We start from the raw sequence: 21,914 nt of genomic DNA, 5'->3' as shown, positions 1-21,914 counted from the left end.
GGGCTGTGGCACCCGGTGAGCGCAGTAGCCTCTTCATTGTTCTGTACGCCTGCATGCCGTATAGTTTGCAGCAGCGGTGCGGGTATTGCAGCTTTGTCCCATTAGTGAGTGACTCTTCAGACAGCTGGTGCAGGGAGGCCGACCCCACCGATCCTAAAGGAAAGGCCATCAATATTGTGAACCACTTTATGACTAAATGCCACATTTCTTGCAGCAGATACGCTGTGGTCAGAAGGTCAAGAGAAAGTGTGAAGTAAGTATTTGGTGGTGTTTTTCCTCACTTGTCTTGGGTCCAGGATGTTTTTGTTTCCCTCCCTAAAGACACATTATATGTTCTATGGTTGGTGGTTTTTCCCATAAGGCACTATGCCAGTCTGAAGGAGAGTTTAAGAGGATTCTCCGTGCAGGTGACGGCAAAACTGAAATGTGCGGCCGATACTGTAGAGTTTCCTTTCAACAAATATTGCGACGCAAGAGGAGCTTTAATTCACTTTCCAAACAAACAGAGAAGTTTGAACTCCTTACAATTCTTTTCTTTTAAGAAAATTCACACTTGCAGGGGTTAAAGGATTACTTAAAAAAAAAACAACAAGAAACTTAAAGTCCTGTACTTTTCAGCTGAGCAGTCACTCTTTAAAGGGCTTTCTGGGACTTTGGGGTTGGGGGGGGGGGGGGGGGGGGCAGAATAGCCATGGAATATTGTGAAAGGAAAATACTCACCTTGATTGGCTCCCCACCGCTTCAAACGTGGAAGCAGCCAGCTGCGATCATGTGCAATTTGTAGGACATGTGACCACTCAGCCAATCACAGGCTTCAGCAGTGGCTCTACTATGGCAGCTTCTTCTGCATTTGGTGCAGCAGGAAATAAGAGTCCAGCGCCGGACGGGAGCCACTGAAGGAGTCTAGGACTTTTTCACAACATTCTACGGCAATTTTTTAAACCCCTTTAATCTTTTTGTAGTTATCCTGGGAAGACACTGGGTGACACCTCGTATGGCGGCAAATAGACCTCACTGTAGTGAATAACCCAAGAGGTCCAAACTAGGCAGGCAACCAAGAACAATCCTGGAAGAGGTGTAACGAGGGCTTTAGTATGTCACTCAGGGAACATCAGGCTAGTTAGCAGCCATACGGACAGCCGGCACCTCTGGTCTACCTAAACAAGGGCAGCAGTAAGAGTATGACCACAGCCATGTGTGCTTCCATGCATAGTTTGAAGTGCACTAAGTAGTTTCTCTTTAAGCCAGTGAGCAGTTGCTGAAAACAAAGTACAAACTATTTTGGCATCTTGTCATTTCCACACACAGCTGCTCCGAGTCCAGAACAGCGAGGAAACCTTCAAGGGAAGCAGATAAATTTGCCATTAAGTACTGAACACACAGGAGCTGGCACCGGATTGGGATCCTCCTGGACTCTTGTGTCTTCGGGGAGTCACAATGCCTTAGTACTATTGTCAGGTTTCGTCTGCACCTGTTCTCCCAGTAGGATTGCTGTCTGCAGGACGTCTGGAAAGGGCAAGTGAGGTGAAAGACGCGGCATCCATTCTACTGGGTGAATCGTAGACAAGTGACTGAACGGAGTGGCGGTGCAGTATTGAGAGGGCTTTTTATAGGATGTTTCTTCGGGATTATTTGGGGCATTGAGGGTGCTGGAACCAAGCAGAAGTTCTTGCAAAAGGTTTAATGTTGCATTTTACGCCAGCATATACCTACTATTAGGACCCCAAAGCGCCATCAGTTCTGACAGCCATGTCTGAGAAATACCTTTGTTCATGGCATATCTGCAAAACATGCTATAAATGTCTGATGGGTGCAGGTCCAAGGGGTGGAAGATGTATCTCTTTATAGATAGACCCCGTTGTGCTTGATGAAACGGTCACTGAGAATGCTGAAGTAGCCAAGATTACAGAAACAGTTGCACCGTTTCTGTGACTCACATTGACTTCTATAGGGGTTATGGAAAGAGGGTAGCTTTTGTTGTTTCTGTGATCTTGGCCAGGCAGAGATAGGAATACTGTAGAACACTTGACTTCATCTTATAACACTGAAAGGCATGACTCCAGACCACCACGGTTTCCAAAAATCGACTGGTTTGGGGACCATTTAAAGTAAATGTGACGCTGAGTAGCAATAATAGCAGTTCCACCATATAGACTACTGCATCTCCCTTCAGGCTACATTAAGATATTGCAGTCTAAAAACATTTCCATAGACCCTACTGCCACCGAATGTTGGATGTCACCATCTAGAGAATAAGCACTCACATACGGGGCAATTAAAACAGAACGGTGCCAAAGCCAAAGCTGATTTCTTCATACATGAATTGGCATGAAAAGATAGAAGAACTCCAAGTTTTAATGCACCTTACAGATGTTGGATGGGGGCGCCATTGGTGACACCGGACGACCTAAAACATCGCATCTCCGCTGCAGTGGAATCAACATCAGAAGAACTGCTGGAACGCGTCTGGGCAGAACCTGACTACCAACCTGACATCTGCAGTGCCACCAATGGTGCCCACATGGAACATCTGCGAGGTGCACTAAAACACACGCGCTTTGTCAATTTCCACCCCAATATGGATGTTTTTACGTATTTACTGTTCTAAGTTATTAATAAATCCTAGGGGGGAGATACTGTGTTGTCATGATGGATACAATTACCGGTTAGTCTCATTCTTACTTTCCAGGTCATCCCTCATGGCAGCACACAGGAGTAGCACTAAATTAGTAGAGCTTAGGGAGGGACAATTGCCTGAAGGACTCTTTGACGAAGGCTAAATCCTGATTGGCTCTTATATTTAGTCTCCAGTGTTTAGTAATGGTGTGAATATTGCTCCAAGTAGCAACCTTGTATATTAGCTCTAACAAGGCGTCAGCCCTTCTTGCGGGGATGATATACTTCTTGTTAAATGGGCTTTAATTTGTGATACTGAAGTCTTTGCACTTTGTATGCCTCGGGAATGGAAGATCTCACCCATCTTGCAAGTGGTTTTATTTTCTCCCTGTAAATTGGATAACAGGTCCAGGCTCTTCCTCTAGGTCCTTCTGACATCTCCAGTGTGATATATATATATATATACTCCTCAGGACTCTTTGGATTTGTAAAAGTTCAGGAAAGAATAATTTCCTGACCAAGATGGGAAGGGGAGACAACTTTAGGCAGACGTTATTTTGTCTTCTCAAGCCTTCTGACTGTTATAGCAACTAAGACTATCATCTGAAGAGACCATTCTTATGCTTGTCCCTGTTAATTGTTCAAATGAACCTCCCCTTACTCCATTCAGGACTAAGCCCATGGAGGAGCTGGCCTAATTTGAAGGGTTGCTGCTATAATAGTTTAAAAAGCTACTAAAAGCAGATACTTCGATATTTAACAAGTCCCAACTGAAGAAACTAGATATTAGAAAAAAACTTTAGTTTCCAGACAAGTTTCCGTTTTATGCTCTGTCTTATGACAAATCTACCTGGAAAGGTCCCGATTTGTGACCAAGTTGGAAGAACACTTCCTGGTTTAAGCACCGTTCTCCCGAGTGAAGTTTTAGGCAACCCAGAAGTCTTCTGTTCGATTATCTCCCTTTTATACGTACAGCTGAAATGGAAAGGACCGGTCTCTCTGTCCAATGGAACATGTTGAAGGCAAGGGCCTGAAGCAGTGGGTATCTTGTACCTCCCTGATGTCTGATATAACTTTCAGGTGAGCACCTTGTAGTCTAAGGTGAGCCCATTCAAGGTTTCCAAGTACAGCTTCAATTCTCTGTAATTGGGAGACCTGTTCTGGTATTTGTGGTACTGGGATCCCTGGAGATATTGGTCTTCGACGTGAGCACCCGAGCCTGGATGATTCACTTCTGTTACCATGAGAATATGGGGGGACAAATGCCAAGGAACTGGAATTCAGAAGGAATTATCCACCAATCTAGGGATGCTTTACCCTGTAGGGAATCAACATCCTCACCTTTAAGGCCTCTTTCACACGGCCATAGGAGTTTTTATGTGCACCCATCGGTGCCATAAAAACGTGTGAACGGGCGCAGAAATCTAACGCTTGTGCACCTGTTCAGATGGCACGGGCCCTGGCGCATATACCTCGAGGCCGCAATGCCTTTGCCTCCCCCTCGCCGGCTCACCTCCTCTCTCCTTCCCTCCGGTTGCTTGCAATGAAAGTGGGGGGAACAGGGGCAGAGCTAAACACCTGCCTCTTCCCGGCAGCTCCCCCCCATCCCGTTGCAAACAGCCGGCGGGGGGAGGAGAGCAGAGGGAGTTTAGCAGTCACGCTGCTAAACTTCCTCCCACCTCCCTTCACCGGCCGCTGTCATTGGTTCCCATGGGAGCCCATGCAGCGTTCGACGTATTCTGCCCTGAAAGATAGTTCCAGGGCTATCTTTTCAGCTTGGTGTGAAAGCGTCCGGCGCTATATTGGCCCGGGCGGGAGCTTTTACGCTGCAGGAATACGGCCATGTGATCTGATGCATTGGAATCCAGCACATCAGATCGTGGCGTATATATCGGCCGGCTGTGAAAATGGTGGCTGATATACGCTCGTGTGAGAGAGGCCTTAGGGAGCTGCGATGAGGATTCCATACGGAAAGGAGAATTATAATTAGAGTGGACAGGAACAAAATTGGCTTCATAGAACTGACAATGCAGAAGTAAGATACTCGTGGTCTCCCTCAGGGCTCCGGCACACTTGCGTTTTTCTTGCACGTTTTTTTCACTCGATTGTCAATGGGACTTTCTAAAAAACGCACCGTAGGTTGGGGCTTTACAATATTTGTGTGATGCGACAGATCTCTCCTCCGACACGGCCGGATCTTCTTTCTTCGGCCCGGCGGATGTGCTTGGCCTGCCGTCAGCGTGTATGCGCCATGCACAGCTTTTTTTTTTTTTTTCCTTTGAACTCCTGCTTTCCCGCAGCACAACACAAATACAGCTGCGGTTGTGCCGTGGGACCGGACGGCTTCAATGGAAGCCGCAGGAGACCTGCACAAATTGGAGCACGCTGCGGGGGTTTTTCCACACGTGTGATCTGCAGGTATTTAATTACCTGCGGGTGTCCAATGATTCCCTATGGGCACGGATCATGTGTGCAGGACACCCGCTTGGATTTGCGAATTCTATTTTGCCCGTGGACATTGGGCCTAAGCGCACTCCTAAGAACTTTTCCCGCGAGTCTGGAATCAGATCAGATTTATTATCCATCCCTACGGCTCTAGGAGATTTAGATCATAAGTTAGCTGTTCCTGCAGCATCTCTGAAGAATCTGATATTAAAAGACCATTCAGATATAATATATGGTGAGGAGCCATTGCTTCGTGAAGGCGGCCGCCATAATCATGGATGGGAGGCATAGAAACGGTCAATGATGAACAGTAGAATCCTATAAGATTGCAACTTTAAGATATTTTGCATGTATTGGTACATAATACAAGTCCTTCGGGTTGATGGTCCACCTTTTTAAATGTTCTATAATTTACCCACTTGTTGAGATACCCGATATTTTTTCTAGCCCCCAATGTACCATTTGGTTTTCACCCCCGTCACAGCTCCTTGACGACCCTGGAATAGTTCTGGCTTTAACACTGGTACAATGGCCCCCCCATTATAGTAGCTTACCGATTAGTAATTTGTTACTATATACCTTCCTTGGGGGAAGAGATTCAAATTCCATTTTGTTCCCTTCTTTGACTAATTGCGGGACCTAAGGATTTTTTTTCTTTAATTTCCCTTCCAAAAACCCTTTACCTGAAGTCTTCTCGAGAATGTTTCCAGGTAGCACCTGCCGTCAGTTCCAGGATCGGAGTGAAAACCGCAGCTCTGACCCATGTAGAGGCCGGTGCTCTTAATTGCAGACGCAGCTCTGAGATCAATGGGAGCTGCAGTTGTAAATGCAGTCACAGCCCTCATGCATTTCTATGAGAGCTGCACCTACAATTACAAGCACCAACCCCTACACAGGTTGGATCAGTGGCTACCACGGCAATGCTGGTGTACCCTGGCATTGGTGCTGCCTGGAAAACCCCTCTAACGGTTTCTTAGCTGTCGTGTGACCTTCCTAGGGATCTGGCCAATATTTGGAGATGAGCCAAACCAGAATTACGCCAGCACAAATCAATAGACTGTCTATATGTAATAGGCATGTAGACAATTTTTCTAAAATCGTATACAAGACGGGCTTAAGAGAACACGGCAGGAAGTTCGCCTATGGATCTGATGAGATGCCTGGCCAGTTTACCCTACTGCAGACGTGACTCTTGGCTTCCTCGTCTGATGTGCTGGATGGGATGTAGAGAAGATAAGACAATACATCACCGCTTACACCTAATGTTTTGCCAAGTCTCTCTCCATTGTAAGCCTCCGACAATAAGGCTGTAATTATAGAATAGTGTCAATCATCTTCTATTTGTGTTCTGACTTGGTAAAGCGGCAGTAATGTTTGGGTTTAGAAAGGCTCCAAGGCCTCGTAGGCTACTGGATTTGTGGGATCTATAACCGAGATGTTTGAGAGGAGGAGTTTTCTTGGAGACCTTTAGCATCGGATGTCAAACTTAGGAATGTCTTCCCATAATTTTAGTGTCTTCCGGATTAAAGATGATTTTTAAGTTCTTTTGGAATGGAATGTAAAGTTTTTTCTTTCCTGCTTCTTCCCACGCTGCCTGGATGAGCTTCAAGATTAATCAATAACAGAAAACACTTCTCTTCCTCATCCAGAGGCTGCCGAACATCTCGTTCTTAAATGAAGTGTTCCTGGACATCTTCAATCTTCATATTGCGTCTCTCTCCACTTAAGCTATCTAGAACCTCAGAAGAAACAGTATCTCACCAACCTGCAATAGATAACCAAGCCAGCCGTGTGAGGGGCCTGTGCCGCGGGTCAGGGAAGCTCCTATTTGGGAAGAGCACTAAAGGATGTGAAGAGACTGAAGACCATAACCACTTCCATGGAAAAGAAGAAAATGCAAAAGTAGTTCCAGGGACTCTATACACCAGCCAGCCATAGGGGGCGCCTTTACATGGAGCTATTCTAGTTGGGGAAAATAAATCACTGCATCGCTCCCATTGGAATAATTGCTCAGTGTAAAGACTGCCAATGATTGAATTAATGTGTTCCCTTATAATTTGTTTCATGCAAGCATAAAATGGTTGGCTCATTCCGCTGATCACTCGGTTTAACGCGAGTCGTTCTTATTCGCTGGTACAGGTCCCGCCGTCTGTCGCTTGTGAAACAATAAATCATTCTGTGCGATAGCGCCCCAAGGGTAACTAGAAGGCAGCATTCCTATAAGTCAATGTGAGACCTTTCCACAAGCCTTGTAACAAAGACTAGAAACAAGCCAATTGGTACTTGCCAGTTCTGGCTCATGTAGCTCTTATGGCCGGTGGTTTAGGAAGAGTCCTCATCTGGCTGAACAGAATAGTTGCTGTATTAAGACCTGCCATTTTTAAAGACTGACATAACAGTTTAGGGGACACTTACATGAGCAGCATAAGCCGCAGCAGGGTTCTCTGATGGATGAGCAGGACAGAGTAAGATCTATACCCATTTGGCGCTGCCCTGCCCATCTAATCTGGGCTGCAGCTGCTGTTCCTGTGTGCATTGAAACGTATTAACAGGGACGGCTTCCTGGACACGGCTCACTTCCTGTGATGCAGCCACTGTTGCAGAGTACGGCTACTGCCTGCTGTATCCTTCCACCATTCTGAGGCCACACAGAGCTGCTGCCAAATCCAGGAGGAAGGCCACAAATCACGTGTGATGCAGGTTGGACTCAGTGTTTCCATGAAGCAGATTACCAACCGAGGTGCTGCTGGAACGACCCAGAGACCAGTTCAATGTGAGCAGGGCCAAGGGACCCCTGTGAGGTGCTGGCCTGGGAGCAGGAAGAAATGAACCTCTGATCGGTACTCAAGCCCTTCCATGGTGGTCCTTCTAGTCTTTCCATCTAGACAGACTCTCTGCTTCCTTGCCTGTGAAGGAATAGGAATACACTGGAATTCCTGCCCCTTCAAAAAGAAAAGGCCAAGCAGAGAACCTCCTGTGGTGTGCAGCCACCATGAGGGCCGACCCTACAAGTGCCATGTCACTCCTTTTTGGCTTGGTATATATAGTCAATAGCTGGCTGTGCAACTGATTGAAACTACAAAGTGGAACCAAGTCTGCTACAAAAACTGCATGTGTGCTTCCAGCACCAAGGCTCCCTGGTAAAAGCCCAGTGAGGTTTGCCTAAAAAGGGCTTTTCCATCTTGATTACATCAAACCTTTATTCCTGGAAAACCCCTTTAATTGCCAAGATCCCTTTATCAGCACCACAAGAGTAAAGGCCCATTTACACAAAACGATGATCGCTCAAACAACAATTTCAGTGACAGTTTTAAGCGATCTTTCCCCAACTCTAATTAGCTACTCAAGAGTTATGCAGGCAGCGCAGGATACCTCTGCAATAGCTGAGAACAAAGCAGCTGTTTTATATATGCAAACAGCTGCATTTTTCTTAGAGCTTTCAGCTGGTGTCCTGCTAAGAACTGTCAGCGGGATACCAGCTGAAAGACTGCCATCAGCGCCACCCGCTGAGAAAATCAGTGTGCAGCAGTGATAAGTCATCGGCGATTTCTAGCTTGCTGGAAATCACCCATGAACGAACGAATAGTGCACGATGGGCGCGTGTTTAGATGCAGCGATTATTGCTCAAAAGATGGCTTTTGAGCAATAATCGTTGTGTCTAAACGGGCCTTAAGAATTCCCCTCATCTACACAGCAAATATTCCTCCAGTCTACTGCCCACCCTTAAAAGCAATACAAATTGACCAGACTTATCTTAAAAATATTACTTTTATTGTTCTGAACGGAGTTGTAGGAGGTGCAGGAATGATAGAAAGATGCTGCCCCCTCCTGGTGGGCCGCTGGTATAAAAAGATGAGATAAGGAATGTTACAGACATAGTGATAAACAAAATCAGCAACCTTTTCTTTTTTTTTTTTATTTAGAAGACAAGAGAAAAAAAAACTGCAAATATAGGTTTTGCTAGGTGTATATATATTTATATCATAAATCCCCCTAAATTAAGTAAATAGTAACCCTCTTAAAGTTTTATTTTATTATAATTTGTTTTTGGTCCTTAAGGGAAAAAATAAAAACCATTATAGGGCTTAGAAAGTATCAAGACGTGGAACAGAGCGCTTCATGATCTGATGGGAGTCTACAGAATACAAAAAGGAAGGGGTGGGATCCCAGGAACGGGTGACCATCACCAAAAAGGTCATGCAAATCGTGGCATGGAATGATAGGTTTGTGTTCTCTCCACCGACGTGAGGCAGGAAGCATCCGGAATGCAGTGAATTTTACATGGAATGACATGATTATTTTTTCTGGCCTGTCCTGGTACTGTAACAGATCGGAGCATTTCATACCAGCTGCAACAGTTCAGCAGAAAGACCGGCGTGCCCTCAAAATATTACATGGTAAGACAGATGGAGGACAAAAATAGCACCCTAACCCCCATTTATTACGGGTCGATCTCTCCCCTGCCTGCAGTGCGGAGCCCTCTATGCCAGGACCTCACCACGAGGTCATCGCGCTATGAAACTAGGATATAAACAGGGGAAGAAGCATTAGTACTGCAGAGCTACGGACCGCATACCTCCTGCAGGAATTTGTAGGACCAGGAATAAATAATCCAAGGAAGGGAGAGAGGGGCTTGTGAAAGAACTGTACAAGGTGCGAAAGATGATAAAGATACCCAGAAGCGCAGTCTACGTGCCAGCTGTGTGTGGAAGCACCCTTGCCCCATAGCCATTGCATAGATAGCTTTGCAAAGGGGGAGGAGTGGTCCTGCAACTTCTGCTCTGTCTTCTCCTCCCTCCTTGCAAAGGGAATGAAAGCTAGTGATCCCCTCCCTCTCCCCCTTGACAGAGGAATGCTAGTGAACCCATCTTCCCCTGACCATCTGGCACTTCTCCCCTTCTGCCACCGCCGAGACATTAGTAGCTGACAGAAGGTGGTAGGGCAGTGTTGATCTCATCCCCATCAAGCTCTCACAGGTCGCTCTCGCCATACAATGCAGTAGAAAAGGACATGTAATCCAGTGCTCCAGGCACTGTATCAGGACCGTGGTAGGGAGCCATACGAGAGATGCAATACTCTGCTTGATCCGGCGGCAGCTCCCGGCGCAGCTCTGCTGCTGTGATGTAGTTCTGAAAAACAATGGAGAAGAGCATTTGTAAACCTGTCATGTAAAGTCAAGAGAGACGGGTGCAAAAATGCAAACTGTGTATGGAGGAGCTCTGCTGTGGTTCCTCAGGGCTTGGGAGGTTATTGTTAAGCCATTGGAGTAGTGGTCTAATAGTGCGGAGGTGCTGCCCAACCACATGGGCACCCTACTGGAAGCAGATGTGCAAAGAGAGCAAACAGAAGACAAGGAGAGTCCGACTTATTTTGTAAAACCAGCAGTGTTTCGAGGCAACCGGCCTCTTCCTCAGCAGATGCTGAAAGCTGCACAGCTGAGACACGTAGAACAGTTTAGCCGTACATTAGTGTGAGGCACCAATTAGGGAACCATCTGGCCTCCAGCCACATGGAAAAGCAGGTCTCTGTTGTGTCTCAGCAGCACACATTCCAGCATCGCTGAGGAAGAGATCTGTCCTAAGCTGCTGGTTACGGCCGTCTGCATATGATTGGGTGAGATTTGGCATGTGGGAGCCCGCAGCGGAATCAGACCCGTGTGCCCGGATGGCGTCCGAACGTACCCATCATTTAGTCTTCTCTACTGCGGATGGTTTGCACGGCTTGCCGTTTGACATGCGCAGTACAGATTTTTTTCACCCAGCTTTTCCCGCGTCGCTAGGCGAGTCAGTGACCTTTCCATGGAAGAGCCGCGGTGCGGACGGCTTCCACTGACTTCAAATGGAAGCAGTCTACGCAGAATCGGAGCAAAGACAGGGCATGCTATTTGTATAATGGCGTTATTCTGGGGTACAAACAGGTTGGAGAACACTTCTTGCCCGTGTTCACCATGCGGTAAAAACACGATAGCCGTTATCTGGATCCGCACAACTACTCCAAGATCACCTTACAGAACAGTTACTATTTTGGTACAATAAGAACGTTTTTAAAGAACTGAATCTGCATCACCGCATTCAGGGGCCCACAGCAGTTTTACTTCTCCAGCAATGGAGCCGTCAGACCATGTTTTTCGTGGCAAGAGCTGTAGTTTTAATCCCTACTATTTTGGGTTACATGTGGCTTTTTTTTCCAGATAGCTTTTTTTTTTTTATTTGGGAGGCAAAGAAAAAGCAATTTTGGCATTACTTTCCTGGCATTCACTGTGAAAGATAAGATTTTCATTGCTTGGGTCGAAACACCGAGCGTGTGGAAGGATGGGGTGTGTGTGTGTGTGTGTGTGTGTGTGTGTGTGGGGGGGGGGGGGGGTATTTCCTTTAAACTAGATTTTTTTTTTTTTAAACTTTACTGAATATTTTCAAGTCCCTTGAGGGGACATGAACATTCAATCATTTGATCACTAGGATAATATACCGCATTGCTTTTGTAGTGCATTCCACTATGCTTATAACGTCAGCCTGTTAGGCTGCCAGAGGCAGAGTTTAATGGGCATAGTTACACAGCAGACAGAGGCCTTTGTCAGGCCTCTGGCTTCCATGGGAACCCATTGCTACCTTGCGATTGCATTGCAGGCTGCTGATGGGTGACAGGAGGAAACCTGTCCTCTGTAGCATGTAAGGGGTTAAACAGCCAGGAGCTGAAGCTTGTGTTCCTTGCAGTCAGAGCAGTAGCCTGGCTGACAATCAGCCAAGCCACCACCTTAAAAAGATGTGCAGTCAATAAAAAGACATTTGGCTGTCACTAAGGAGTTAAAGTGCCATTTAACGAATTTGGCACACGTCTGCTAGACCTTCACACAGAACAATTCAGATTAGGGAGATAAGTGATCCTTAGTCTCTCAGAAAGACTATTCACATGGAGGTGCGCCGCGGACAAGGCTTTTTCTTCCCTCACCTGATGAGCGAACATTTGCTCAATCAGGTGATCGGCGGCGCCGTCATGAGGCTCCCTGACCGGACGAACATTCCTAGGAACATTCTTGCTTGATCATTCGGCCATTTAATAAGCCCTATAAAAAGGAGTGCAAATCAGCCACTTACCTTATCTCCAGCAAGGACTTTAAAGGAAGAAATCACTTGGTCAGCAGTGTCCGTGTCTGTGGTCTCTCTTGACATGAAGTCAATAAATGCTTGGAATGTCACAGAGCCCGAATTGTTGGGGTCAACGCTGGCCATGATACGGTGAAATTCAGCATCTCCCTGAGATAACAGAACAACCAATCAGGGAAAGGAAGGAAATAAAGTCTAAATGACAAGGAAACACCAGAGGGTATCACAGAAAAGGCAGATGTGAGGCATACCAAGCTGTATCCAGTGGATATAAGGAGAGCGCGAAAGTCATCGGCATCCAGAGCAGAAATTCTCTTCTTTTCCAAGAAACAGTAACAAACAATAGGAGGAAAAAAGGGACAGAACCAGCAGAGATGTGTAAAATAATGTATGAGATAGAAAATAACGGAGATGAGCAAAGGATGCGAGAGGACAGATCGAGGAGAGGAGAGAGGCCATATAAACACAAAGAAAGAAAGCGGCAGAGAATTAGTTTGGCTTAGCAGGATAAACGTGGTACCTGTCTGTCATTCTCCACATCATAGCCCAGACTGATGAGACAAGCTTTGAATTCTTCAGGTCCGAGGGCACCCGTATGATCCTGTCATGAGTAGAATATGGTGGGGAAGGAACACGAAGGCCCCAAGAGCAAGCCGTGGGCAGGAGAAAGAGGCAATGAAATGGAGTGGAAGGCGATGGGTGGACACCGGACAATGGAAGAGAAACAAAACAATTACATTACAGAATGCATACAGTGACTTGGGACAAATGGGAGATGTATTTGGACAACTCTGGAAGGTGATTTTCTGGGACCGACAAGAGGGAGGGAAACAAAAGGGGTTATGAAATGGGATATCAAATGTTCCTGTATACTACTGATCAAAACTAGATTTTATAAAAACGAGAGCTGGGCACTCTGACTCTTCCTCCTGGCTGCTATAAAGTCCTATCAGGTCCTCTCACCTTGTCAAAGTGATTGAAGGATGTTCTGAACTCATGCATTTGTTCCTGGCTGATTCCCTTGGCGTCGCGTGTTAAGATCTGGTTCTCCACCTCATTTATGGTCCTTGCAATAGTGGTGAGCAGATGTTCCGAACCAACACGAATGTGCTGCAATACACAATATGACAGATTACTGCCAGATCAGGAGTCAAAGTCCCTCTAACCTGGTTAAACTTCTCTCCATCTCACCTCCATTGTGTAGTTTGTGTGCTTGTTATCGAAGATCAGAGCCTCCTGGATGAGCTGATGCTGCTGCTCCAGTTTGTCTATGTTTGGCTTGTAATTTATGACGCCCTGTTCATACTGCTTCAGGTGATTCATCTGATCCTCCAGAGTGCCATGCAATTCGATGGCGATTCTTCCAATCTCCTGATGAAACATGGGCTCTTTGTGTTAACAAAAACAGCCTTATATACAGTAGATCCAATGGTGAACCAGGCAGACAAACACTAAAACAAACCCCCCTCCCCAAAGAGCATTATAAATGGACACATTGGGGTAGATTATTGGAACTGCATCTAGACCTTGTCAAAAAGGGTCACAATTGGCGCAGTTCTGAAGCATAATGTTGTATCAAGTTTTAGACTTTAATGAAACTGATGCACCAAGAATAGTCTGCTGTGTCTCGCTTGACAAGGGATGTAGCTTAAATTTGGCATGCATTCAAGTTTGGACGCAAGCCAAGCTAATCAATAAGTGGTATAAAGTTAGCGTCTAAAGATGCACCAAAATTTAAGGAGTCTTTAGACTGTCTGGTCCAAGTTTATAGAATTAACAGGGTTTTTAAACTGCCACGTACGTGCTCAACAACGGTCATTTAAATAAGTTTTTGTACTACATGCTAATCTGAGGTCCAAACAGGTAAAACAAACAAGACAGCAAATTAGTCCTATGATTTATCAGGCCAAAGTCTGCATTAGTTACATCGGAGACCAAATCTAAACAGCCATGGTTTCATAACATGAAATACCAATCTTCTACACTAGGTGGCACTTCATCCCTTAGATTTGCCTGCAGACCTCACCCGACATGGGTGACAAAATGCAAGAGCTGTGACTAGTTCTAAAAGCTCTGCAAGAACAGTTACATTAAGTGTTACATACCTCCATCTTTGATTGAATCCAAGGTCCCACCACATTCGCTTGGGTAGCAAACTGCAGACGTAGACGTTCGTTGGACTGCTGCTTGTCTTGCTCTCCTTTCAGAGCATTGTCTCTCTTAGGAACCAACTGCTCGACCTGGCATCAAGGAGGAACGTGTACATTATAAACCTATGTTCTGGCCAGGGCAAATGGTGTTCAACATAGTCACAGCCACCTACCTTCTCCCACTTCGAGTTGATTGTCTGTGGAGTGACTGAGGTGTAGGGGTTCCCGGATGCCAATTTAATGTGGTTGTAATCTGCAATCTTCTGAGCTTGACTTTGGATGTCAAGAATAGCTTCTCTCTCACGGTCAGCATCGGGCAGTGTAGATTTAAACTGCTCATGAGCCGCAATAAGCCCCTGAATACAAAGAAAACAGCCATGTTCTCTCAATATAGCAAGACTGTAATGTATGCACCAATAAGAAATGGCGTAGGCACCTTACCTCAATCTCTTCAATGGTGTGCACGATAAACATGTCTTGCAAGTCTTCCATTGCCCCTTCCATCCAGTTGTTGAAAGGTGCGGCTCTTTTTGCATATTCCAGATACAACTGGTCTATGGCCTCCAAATGCTTCTCGGTTTGCTAGAAGCAAATACAAAAAAGAGAATTAAGCCTCACGTGTGATTAAAGTAATTATGCCCAGACAGCATGGTGTCCCCACTGTGCTCACCTCTAGGGATTCCCGTCTTCCGTGCGTCAGAGAACCTAACACATCCCACTGATCACAGATCTTTTGGCACCGTGCGTTTACACTGGGAGAGTCATAGTAATCAAGTTCACTAGAAGAGACAAGTATTATGTAGTGCCATTAGAAACAGCAGGTCTAAGCAGCGCTTTGATATTCTGGGGAAGAGACGCTTAACACCCATGCACGCACCCCCTCTTCCACGCTCCACATGTCCATGAAATAAAAGGTTCTATTCACTGGAGCTCCGGCAAGCTTGGAGACGTGGAAGTTGTGAAACGCTGGCCTTGGAATGTCTTATAATAACGGTGTGCAAGGAATGGAAACAATGAATGCACTGTTTGTAAGACACACACACACCTATGTCAAGATGCATAGAAGCCCCACGTGGCATCTTCATTACAAGGCCAAATCAAATCTGTACAGGTCTCAAGATGTTTAATGCCCAAGTGTGGCAAGCTTTAATACAGAGAGGCCTTGAATAAACTGACTTGCATCATAGCACACAGTAGACTGTTTCAGGTCATGTTATATGAAGCGCTGCGCCTAGTAACACAAGATCCCATCCAGTCATCAGAATATCATATGTAAAATTACATAAAATCCTTAAAAATATACAATTCTTGTGTTTTAAAAGCAACACCCTGTAACATGATCTACAGGACAGTCACAGAATATACCTCTACAGATGGTATATTGGTAAAACCAGTCGAGTAGTTGGTGAGGCTTTGCATTTTACGATAATTTAGGGTCCAATGGGTCAGCCAGTCAATACCCTTTAGATATAATTAGAGTAGTGTAGGAGACTTCAATAGCCCCTTCATAACTCACTTCAGCTCCTGTGCGATGGCTGCAATCTGCTCCACTCGGTCCTGGTGGGCTGCCAGGTCACTCTCAAAGGCCTCATGCTTCCGAAGGAGAGCCTTGATTTCAGCAAGAGTGGCCGTCTCATAGTCCTTCTGCGTTAACATGGCCTCTTTGCCTGTTGGAATAATGTTGGTTAAATGGCACAATTTGATTAAACCATTAAAGAGGGTATCCCCTTCATGGAATTAGGACATGTTAAGTCATAATTACATGTCAGAACTTTTGATCAGTGGGTGTCCCGATGCAGAAGCACCATCCACCCTTCAAAGAACAAAGGGCGCAGAGGAGCTGACAATGTGCCCCTTTAGCTGTGATCAGCTTTGCTTGGCTGACCCTCAGAGGCAGGGATAGCGATATACAGACTCAGTTTGCATGAAAGCAAAGCTGACCAAAAAGGTGCAGCACTCTCCTGAAATAAGAGGGCAGAGGCTCAACACCAGGATCCCCCACTGAACAAGTGATAGTTGCATCAGTAAATGATCTGCTGGGGTCTACCACGTGGGGACCGCTCAGCACTGCTACACAATTTGGTACAGAGGAGAAGCTGCTGCTCCTGTGTGGTGGACAGTCCAACTCATTACAATCAATGAGAGCTACAAGCGCTGGCCACTACAAAGGGGTCAGACGAGCAGCTTCCATTTCGTACTCCTGTAGCGGTACTGACAACAGGCACCTGATCAGATAGGTTCCCAAGCGGCAGACCTCAGGCTTGTCAACTATTGATATATCCTGAGGATGGCCCGTCAATAGCATTTCCCTGGAAAACCCTCTTTCAGCATGAAAGTCTCCAATACGCTCAGCTGTAGGTCACAACACCCACCATCAGTCCAGGCTTCATGTATCAATGATTTCTGGCGAAATTTCAATCCCAAGTGCTCCAGCCTTTCTAGCCTACGCATTTCATTCAGGAACCATTCTTCGAAACCCTTCTCTGCGTGCTCCAAGTGCTGCCAGCCATTATTAATGTCCTGAAATTGGAAGAGGAATGTGGCATTAGAAGGGCTAAGCAATAAAAAGTATCAGTTACAGACAGTTTTGTATTTAGGAGATCAAAAACCGTCTGATGCTGAGAAAATGGAGATGAAATGCTCATCCACATAGAAGTGCTACGCTCCGGGCGTTCCTCGTTACCCCTGAAGCAGACCCTAAACTAGTCAATCATACTAGTGTATTCCCAGTAGAGCTTTCCTTGCAAGCCCACATGACGGCACTCACCGACACCATCTTCCCCTCAGAAGGCATGAAGGCCGGTCTGTTACTGAGCCTCAGCTTGGTTTGTAAGGTATTAAAGTTGATCTCCAGCTGGCATTTCTCTTGGACCTTTGGTGGTTTGTGTACACGGCGATAGTCCCGGAAATCTTCAAGTTTCTGTTGCATATCGTGCATGGTCTTCTCCGGCTGACGATCTTCCAACCATGGGATTGTACGGCGAATCCACTCTAAGAGCTACCAGAAGAGAAAGGCTTCAAATTACAATACATCCTACCAAGAAACACTTAAAAGTCCCAAGAGGGGCGTAATGTTCATTGCTGCAAAGTTCAGGAAAATGACTGGTGTGAACTAGGAGAAGATCCTTGTAAGCCACATGACTGCTACTATGTGAACAAGTCTTCAGACCAATCTAATGTACTGAAAGGCTTGACGATTCTAACAATTATTTAGCTCCGACTCCAGCGCTCTGCTAGAATAAATAATGCATGATATGGAGGTGAGGATGCTGGAATTCACAGAGCGGATTTAGTAATGATAGCAGGGGCATGGAAAGGTGAAACTTGGAGAACTAAGGAGACATGAAGGACTTACGTCACTGGCCAGCCTCTCGTAATCTTCCATCAGATGCTCGTTCTCTTGATTCACAGCCAAGACTTTACAGATTCTGTTGGCTGCCGTCTCGGCCTGGAAGAGGACACATGGTTTACAAACACTGACAACTAGCCAATAATGAGTCAAGGTGATAAACTCAAAGAGCTCCCTCAAAATGTCATCAAGGATGATCAGAAGTGTGCGCCTGGCAGCCAGACTACACAACACATCAAGTACAAGTCAGCGAGGAGCCCGGGCTCCCGGGAACAGTGGGACCAACCAGCACAAGGAGTTACCTGCGGATGCCACTCGCAGCAAAAAGGCTTTCTACAAATCACACTGCAAACTCATTTTAATCCTATGACTAAATGACACTACGTCCGAAACGAGTCAGGGGTCACCATGTGGCAAGATTTACAGATTGTTTTTTCTCCTATTTGCTTGATATCACACTGGATAGTTGTTTTTGGATGTTGGGGTTACCAGTGAGTGGAGCTATATATTCCTGCACATCTTGAATAGCAGCAGGTTCCCGTTGCAGCAAGTGTTTTAGCTTTATTTCAACCGGCTTTGCTTAAAGAGGTAAGACTGTAGATTTAAAGGGGGCTCTGGCACCAATATCCATGACCTCAGGATAGGTCATCAATAGGTGATCGGTAGGGTCCACCAATGAGCTGACTGATGAGGCCGCAGCACTTGAATGAGCACTGCAACCTCATGTTTATTGATCACATGGCCCAAGAACAGCTCCATCCATTCCAAGCACCACTGTTATGTATATAAAAGTGTACAGTGCTGTGAAGTGGCTGCAGCCAGAAAGCTGATAAGCAGGGTCACAAGTAGTGAACCCCCCATTACACTTAGCCTGACGCTAGGTCCTCAATATATGCAATCAATATCTTAGGCCTGGAAAACCCCTTTAATATGGCAAAATTGCTGCAAGGACTTAAAAACGCCACTAGTCCTGGACAAAAAGATGGCCGCACTGCTTCTTTTTAACTACCTGATATAGACTATTAACCCTTTGCAATCCAATTTTGGATTCAGGGTTTCCTAGGGGGTTTTCTCTTTCTGCCATTATACAATGGCGCCATCTGCTGGCTAGAGCCAGTACTGTGCTATAGGACAAACTGGAGAGGCCCCCCCAACAACAGAGCGGCCAGTAATATACAGCAAGTATACCCTGCCGGACGTCTTCCGGCATCAGAGCTGAACAGCCTTCAATCAGAATGTCTTTAGATGTCAGTGGATTGGAAAGGGTTAATGCATACTACTGCACAAGACACTACACCTCGATTGGTCAGTACTGCCCATATGAGCAGCACGTGGCGTCACAGTATGCATCAGATAACAAGAGGTGTTCAGCAGCATATGTTACGAGTAAACCCAGGTGAGATTATAATCCAGGTCATATGCACGCTACACAAAATGTAGGTATTGGACCAAAAACCTCAAAAATCCTTCTCCAAATAGCAGAAAGTATAGCAGTAGAGAGATGCAAGAACAAAACAAGAACTTTATTCCCCCATTAACAAAAAAAGAAGCAGCAGCGTTTCGAGCCGGTATTGGCCTCTCAGGCTTTATTCTTGCATTGCTCTGCCGCTATACTTTCTGCTATTCGGAGATGTATGCATCAGGTAGTCAGTAGTGCAGCCGGCTTCTTCTGTCCAAAACTGGAGGGTCGCTTTAAAGCAGATTAGCCCAGTATATTTTCAGGACCAATTAGGGGAAGCATTTTATGTAATGTGTGAAAAGCAAATATACTGGTGCTAAGCTACAATGGAGTCTACAAGGGTCCAGCCCCGAGCTCCTCCGGCCTCTCAGCAATAACCGTACAGACACCAGTGGGAGTCAATAGATCCGGGATCATGAATAACTACAAGATGCATGTATTCTCTTATCAGCCATTATACAGAATGGCACAACATTAAGGCCCTTTGGCATCAAAGCCCGTTGCACCCATCATGATAATATGCAGAACAGATCCACTGTGAATATAGGAGATGGAAGCTCATGAATTCACTCTGCGTATGCATTGTACTTGCGAGGTTTATACATGTGGAGGATACTATATGACTGTATAGCCACACAATGCTAAACATACCCACAGTCTCAATTTTAAAAAAAAGGTAGATTGTGTTTAAAAGGGGTTTTCCCAAGTTATTCATTTCATATCGTTTTTGGCTACCAATAGCCACAACTATATAAAGTCAATAGACTCGCTGTGGCCGTCATGTAAACGTGTCAAATGAGCTTCTAATGTATAAGCTCCAAAGAAGGTTTACGAAATGTCACTAACATCCGGCTGCCTCCCATTGGCTGCAGTGATCACATGGGAAAACAACCCATGTGACTGCTGCAACCCGAAGTAAACAGACCGGAGCAGCACAGCGAATATAAATGAATGAATATGAAATCTCTATATTTTTTTTGCTAAATACCATGTATCCCCCTCACTGCCATCAATGTGGGGGGCTCTTGGAGAACATGTAACTGTTTGTGGGATGCTCCTGTAGGGAGTAGCGCAGCAGACAGCACACCATTCCATACAGCAGGGGTAGGAGGGGGGATTGTGATGTATACCAGCCTAACAGATGCCAAAAGGATGCTCTTGGCCTCTATGGGGGCCTCGGGATACTTTTGGCATATGAACCAGGATCATTCCAGTGCATACAGCAAGCAGACACTGCAAACGTGTTGTGAATGCAGCCTTAAAGGGTACAGGACAGTTGCATAAGTGAACTATAGGAAAACATTTAAAGGATTCATTATCAATCAGGAGGGGAAGTGCAGGGTTAACAGATACAGAAAGATCATTTATAATGACAAAACAAGATGAAGCTGCAGTTTAAGGCGTTTAGTAATTAAGAAGGGAGTTGCTCTGAGGTTAATGACCTCCAGAAATGAAACAAGACCGGGATAGGCTAAGACACCCAAAAAGAAATGCCAGCAGAAGCTCACCTTCTGAGCACCAGAGAAAGCGTGGTAGAAGCAGGAAACGTAGGTCATTATGGCCTTTTCATCAGGCCTGAGAGTACCCACAATATCTGTGCAAAGAGGAAAGAAAAGGACAAGTGCCAGGTGAGGGGGTGCAGGACCAGCCAGGCGAAGGGCTTCCTGGCCCAGATCTGCACCTCTCTGCCCTCTTGTCTGTGCCAGGAATAATGAGATGGGAGTAGATCATTAATACCTTCTGAGTTAATTAACTCAAATACTTCTGAGAAAAGTGAATTCTACAACCAAGCTACAGAATTCCTGACAGAGGAGACAACATGCCGCGCAACTGCAAGAAAAGCACATTAGGCATGCGAAAGAGAAAGCGCAAGAGAGGAGTCAGGTGGGGGCGCTGCGGTCACCCCAAACACTACCTTCTGGGCTCCAGAGAAGGCGTGGTAGAAAGAGGACACGTATGTCATGATAGCCTTCTCATCAGGACGGGCCGTGCTGACTATGTCTGTAAACAAAGGAAATAAGTTGGAAAAACTAAGAAAAAAAATGGCAACATTCAGAGGCTCTTGGAACGGGAAACTAAGGTCAAACAGCCAGTCTCTGAAGCAGAAAAGAAAAATTCAGATTATACAGTTCAACAGCCTTGGCTTACTGTATAGACAATGCTTCATTATGTAAAAGGCTGGCTTGTATGTGTAGACTGCGCTCTAGAAACAACTGGATGTGCGCTCATGCTCAGCAACAATTACACAGAGCAGCATTGTCATCCCTCATTAGAAGTCAGCCCAAGACCTCAGAGCCGTACCTTCTGCGTCCAACATCTTAGGAATATCCAGGTATTTCTCAGCCACCTCAAAGGCATTGTTCAGGTTGGTGACCGGGTCATCCTAGGAGACGGGCAAAAAAAGCATTAGGAGATTCCCGAGCCTTCAGTGACATGTGAATAAAGGTTAGGATTACTAGGAATGGTCACCGGTTTCCACTCACCTTTCTGAGTTTATCGTATTCTATAAGTTCCGGTCTGTGTCTGTGAATCAAGGCATTGAAGGCAAGGCCATCCTTCCAGCTGTAACAGGAGGAAAGGCGATTAGTTGGGGAATTAATTGCTACATTATAAAATGGCATATAGGCTTTAACCCTTTCAGGACTGTAATCATTAAAGGTTATGGACCAATACGTTCTAAAAGCCAATTTTTATTGCATGGTCTACCAATACAAAAACAAAATGCCACTTTCCTCGAGTCGTTCCCCTTGTACACTAACAGTTAGAGCCACCAATTAAATTTACTGCATAAA

General features: G+C 45.6%; 1 protein-coding gene across 2 annotated transcripts in view; it reads right to left on the bottom strand.

Moving 5' to 3' along the window:
- Window positions 1-8,810: 8,810 nt before the first annotated feature.
- ACTN4 (actinin alpha 4) overlaps window positions 8,811-21,914 on the bottom strand; it is a 49,015-nt gene continuing 35,911 nt past the window's right edge. Inside the window, exons 6-21 of one of the 2 annotated variants that reach the window (XM_066581939.1) lie at window positions 21,606-21,684; window positions 21,424-21,505; window positions 20,631-20,716; window positions 17,670-17,762; window positions 17,082-17,312; window positions 16,687-16,834; window positions 15,831-15,981; window positions 14,985-15,093; window positions 14,756-14,896; window positions 14,488-14,670; window positions 14,270-14,404; window positions 13,356-13,535; window positions 13,128-13,274; window positions 12,685-12,765; window positions 12,156-12,314; window positions 8,811-10,190 (exon numbers count right to left, since the gene is read on the bottom strand). In XM_066581939.1, the coding sequence (XP_066438036.1) occupies window positions 10,032-10,190; window positions 12,156-12,314; window positions 12,685-12,765; window positions 13,128-13,274; window positions 13,356-13,535; window positions 14,270-14,404; window positions 14,488-14,670; window positions 14,756-14,896; window positions 14,985-15,093; window positions 15,831-15,981; window positions 16,687-16,834; window positions 17,082-17,312; window positions 17,670-17,762; window positions 20,631-20,716; window positions 21,424-21,505; window positions 21,606-21,684 (2,164 nt within the window). In that variant the 3' untranslated portion in view covers window positions 8,811-10,031. Of the gene's footprint in view, window positions 10,191-12,155; window positions 12,315-12,684; window positions 12,766-13,127; window positions 13,275-13,355; window positions 13,536-14,269; window positions 14,405-14,487; window positions 14,671-14,755; window positions 14,897-14,984; window positions 15,094-15,830; window positions 15,982-16,686; window positions 16,835-17,081; window positions 17,313-17,669; window positions 17,763-20,630; window positions 20,717-21,037; window positions 21,124-21,423; window positions 21,506-21,605; window positions 21,685-21,914 lie in introns of both variants that reach the window. The other variant, XM_066581938.1, reaches the window with a different exon arrangement.

Source organism: Eleutherodactylus coqui, chromosome 10, assembly GCF_035609145.1.
Source record: "Eleutherodactylus coqui strain aEleCoq1 chromosome 10, aEleCoq1.hap1, whole genome shotgun sequence".
In the NCBI taxonomy this organism is placed as follows: domain Eukaryota; kingdom Metazoa; phylum Chordata; class Amphibia; order Anura; family Eleutherodactylidae; genus Eleutherodactylus; species Eleutherodactylus coqui.
This window is presented reverse-complemented; position numbering and strand designations above follow the sequence as displayed.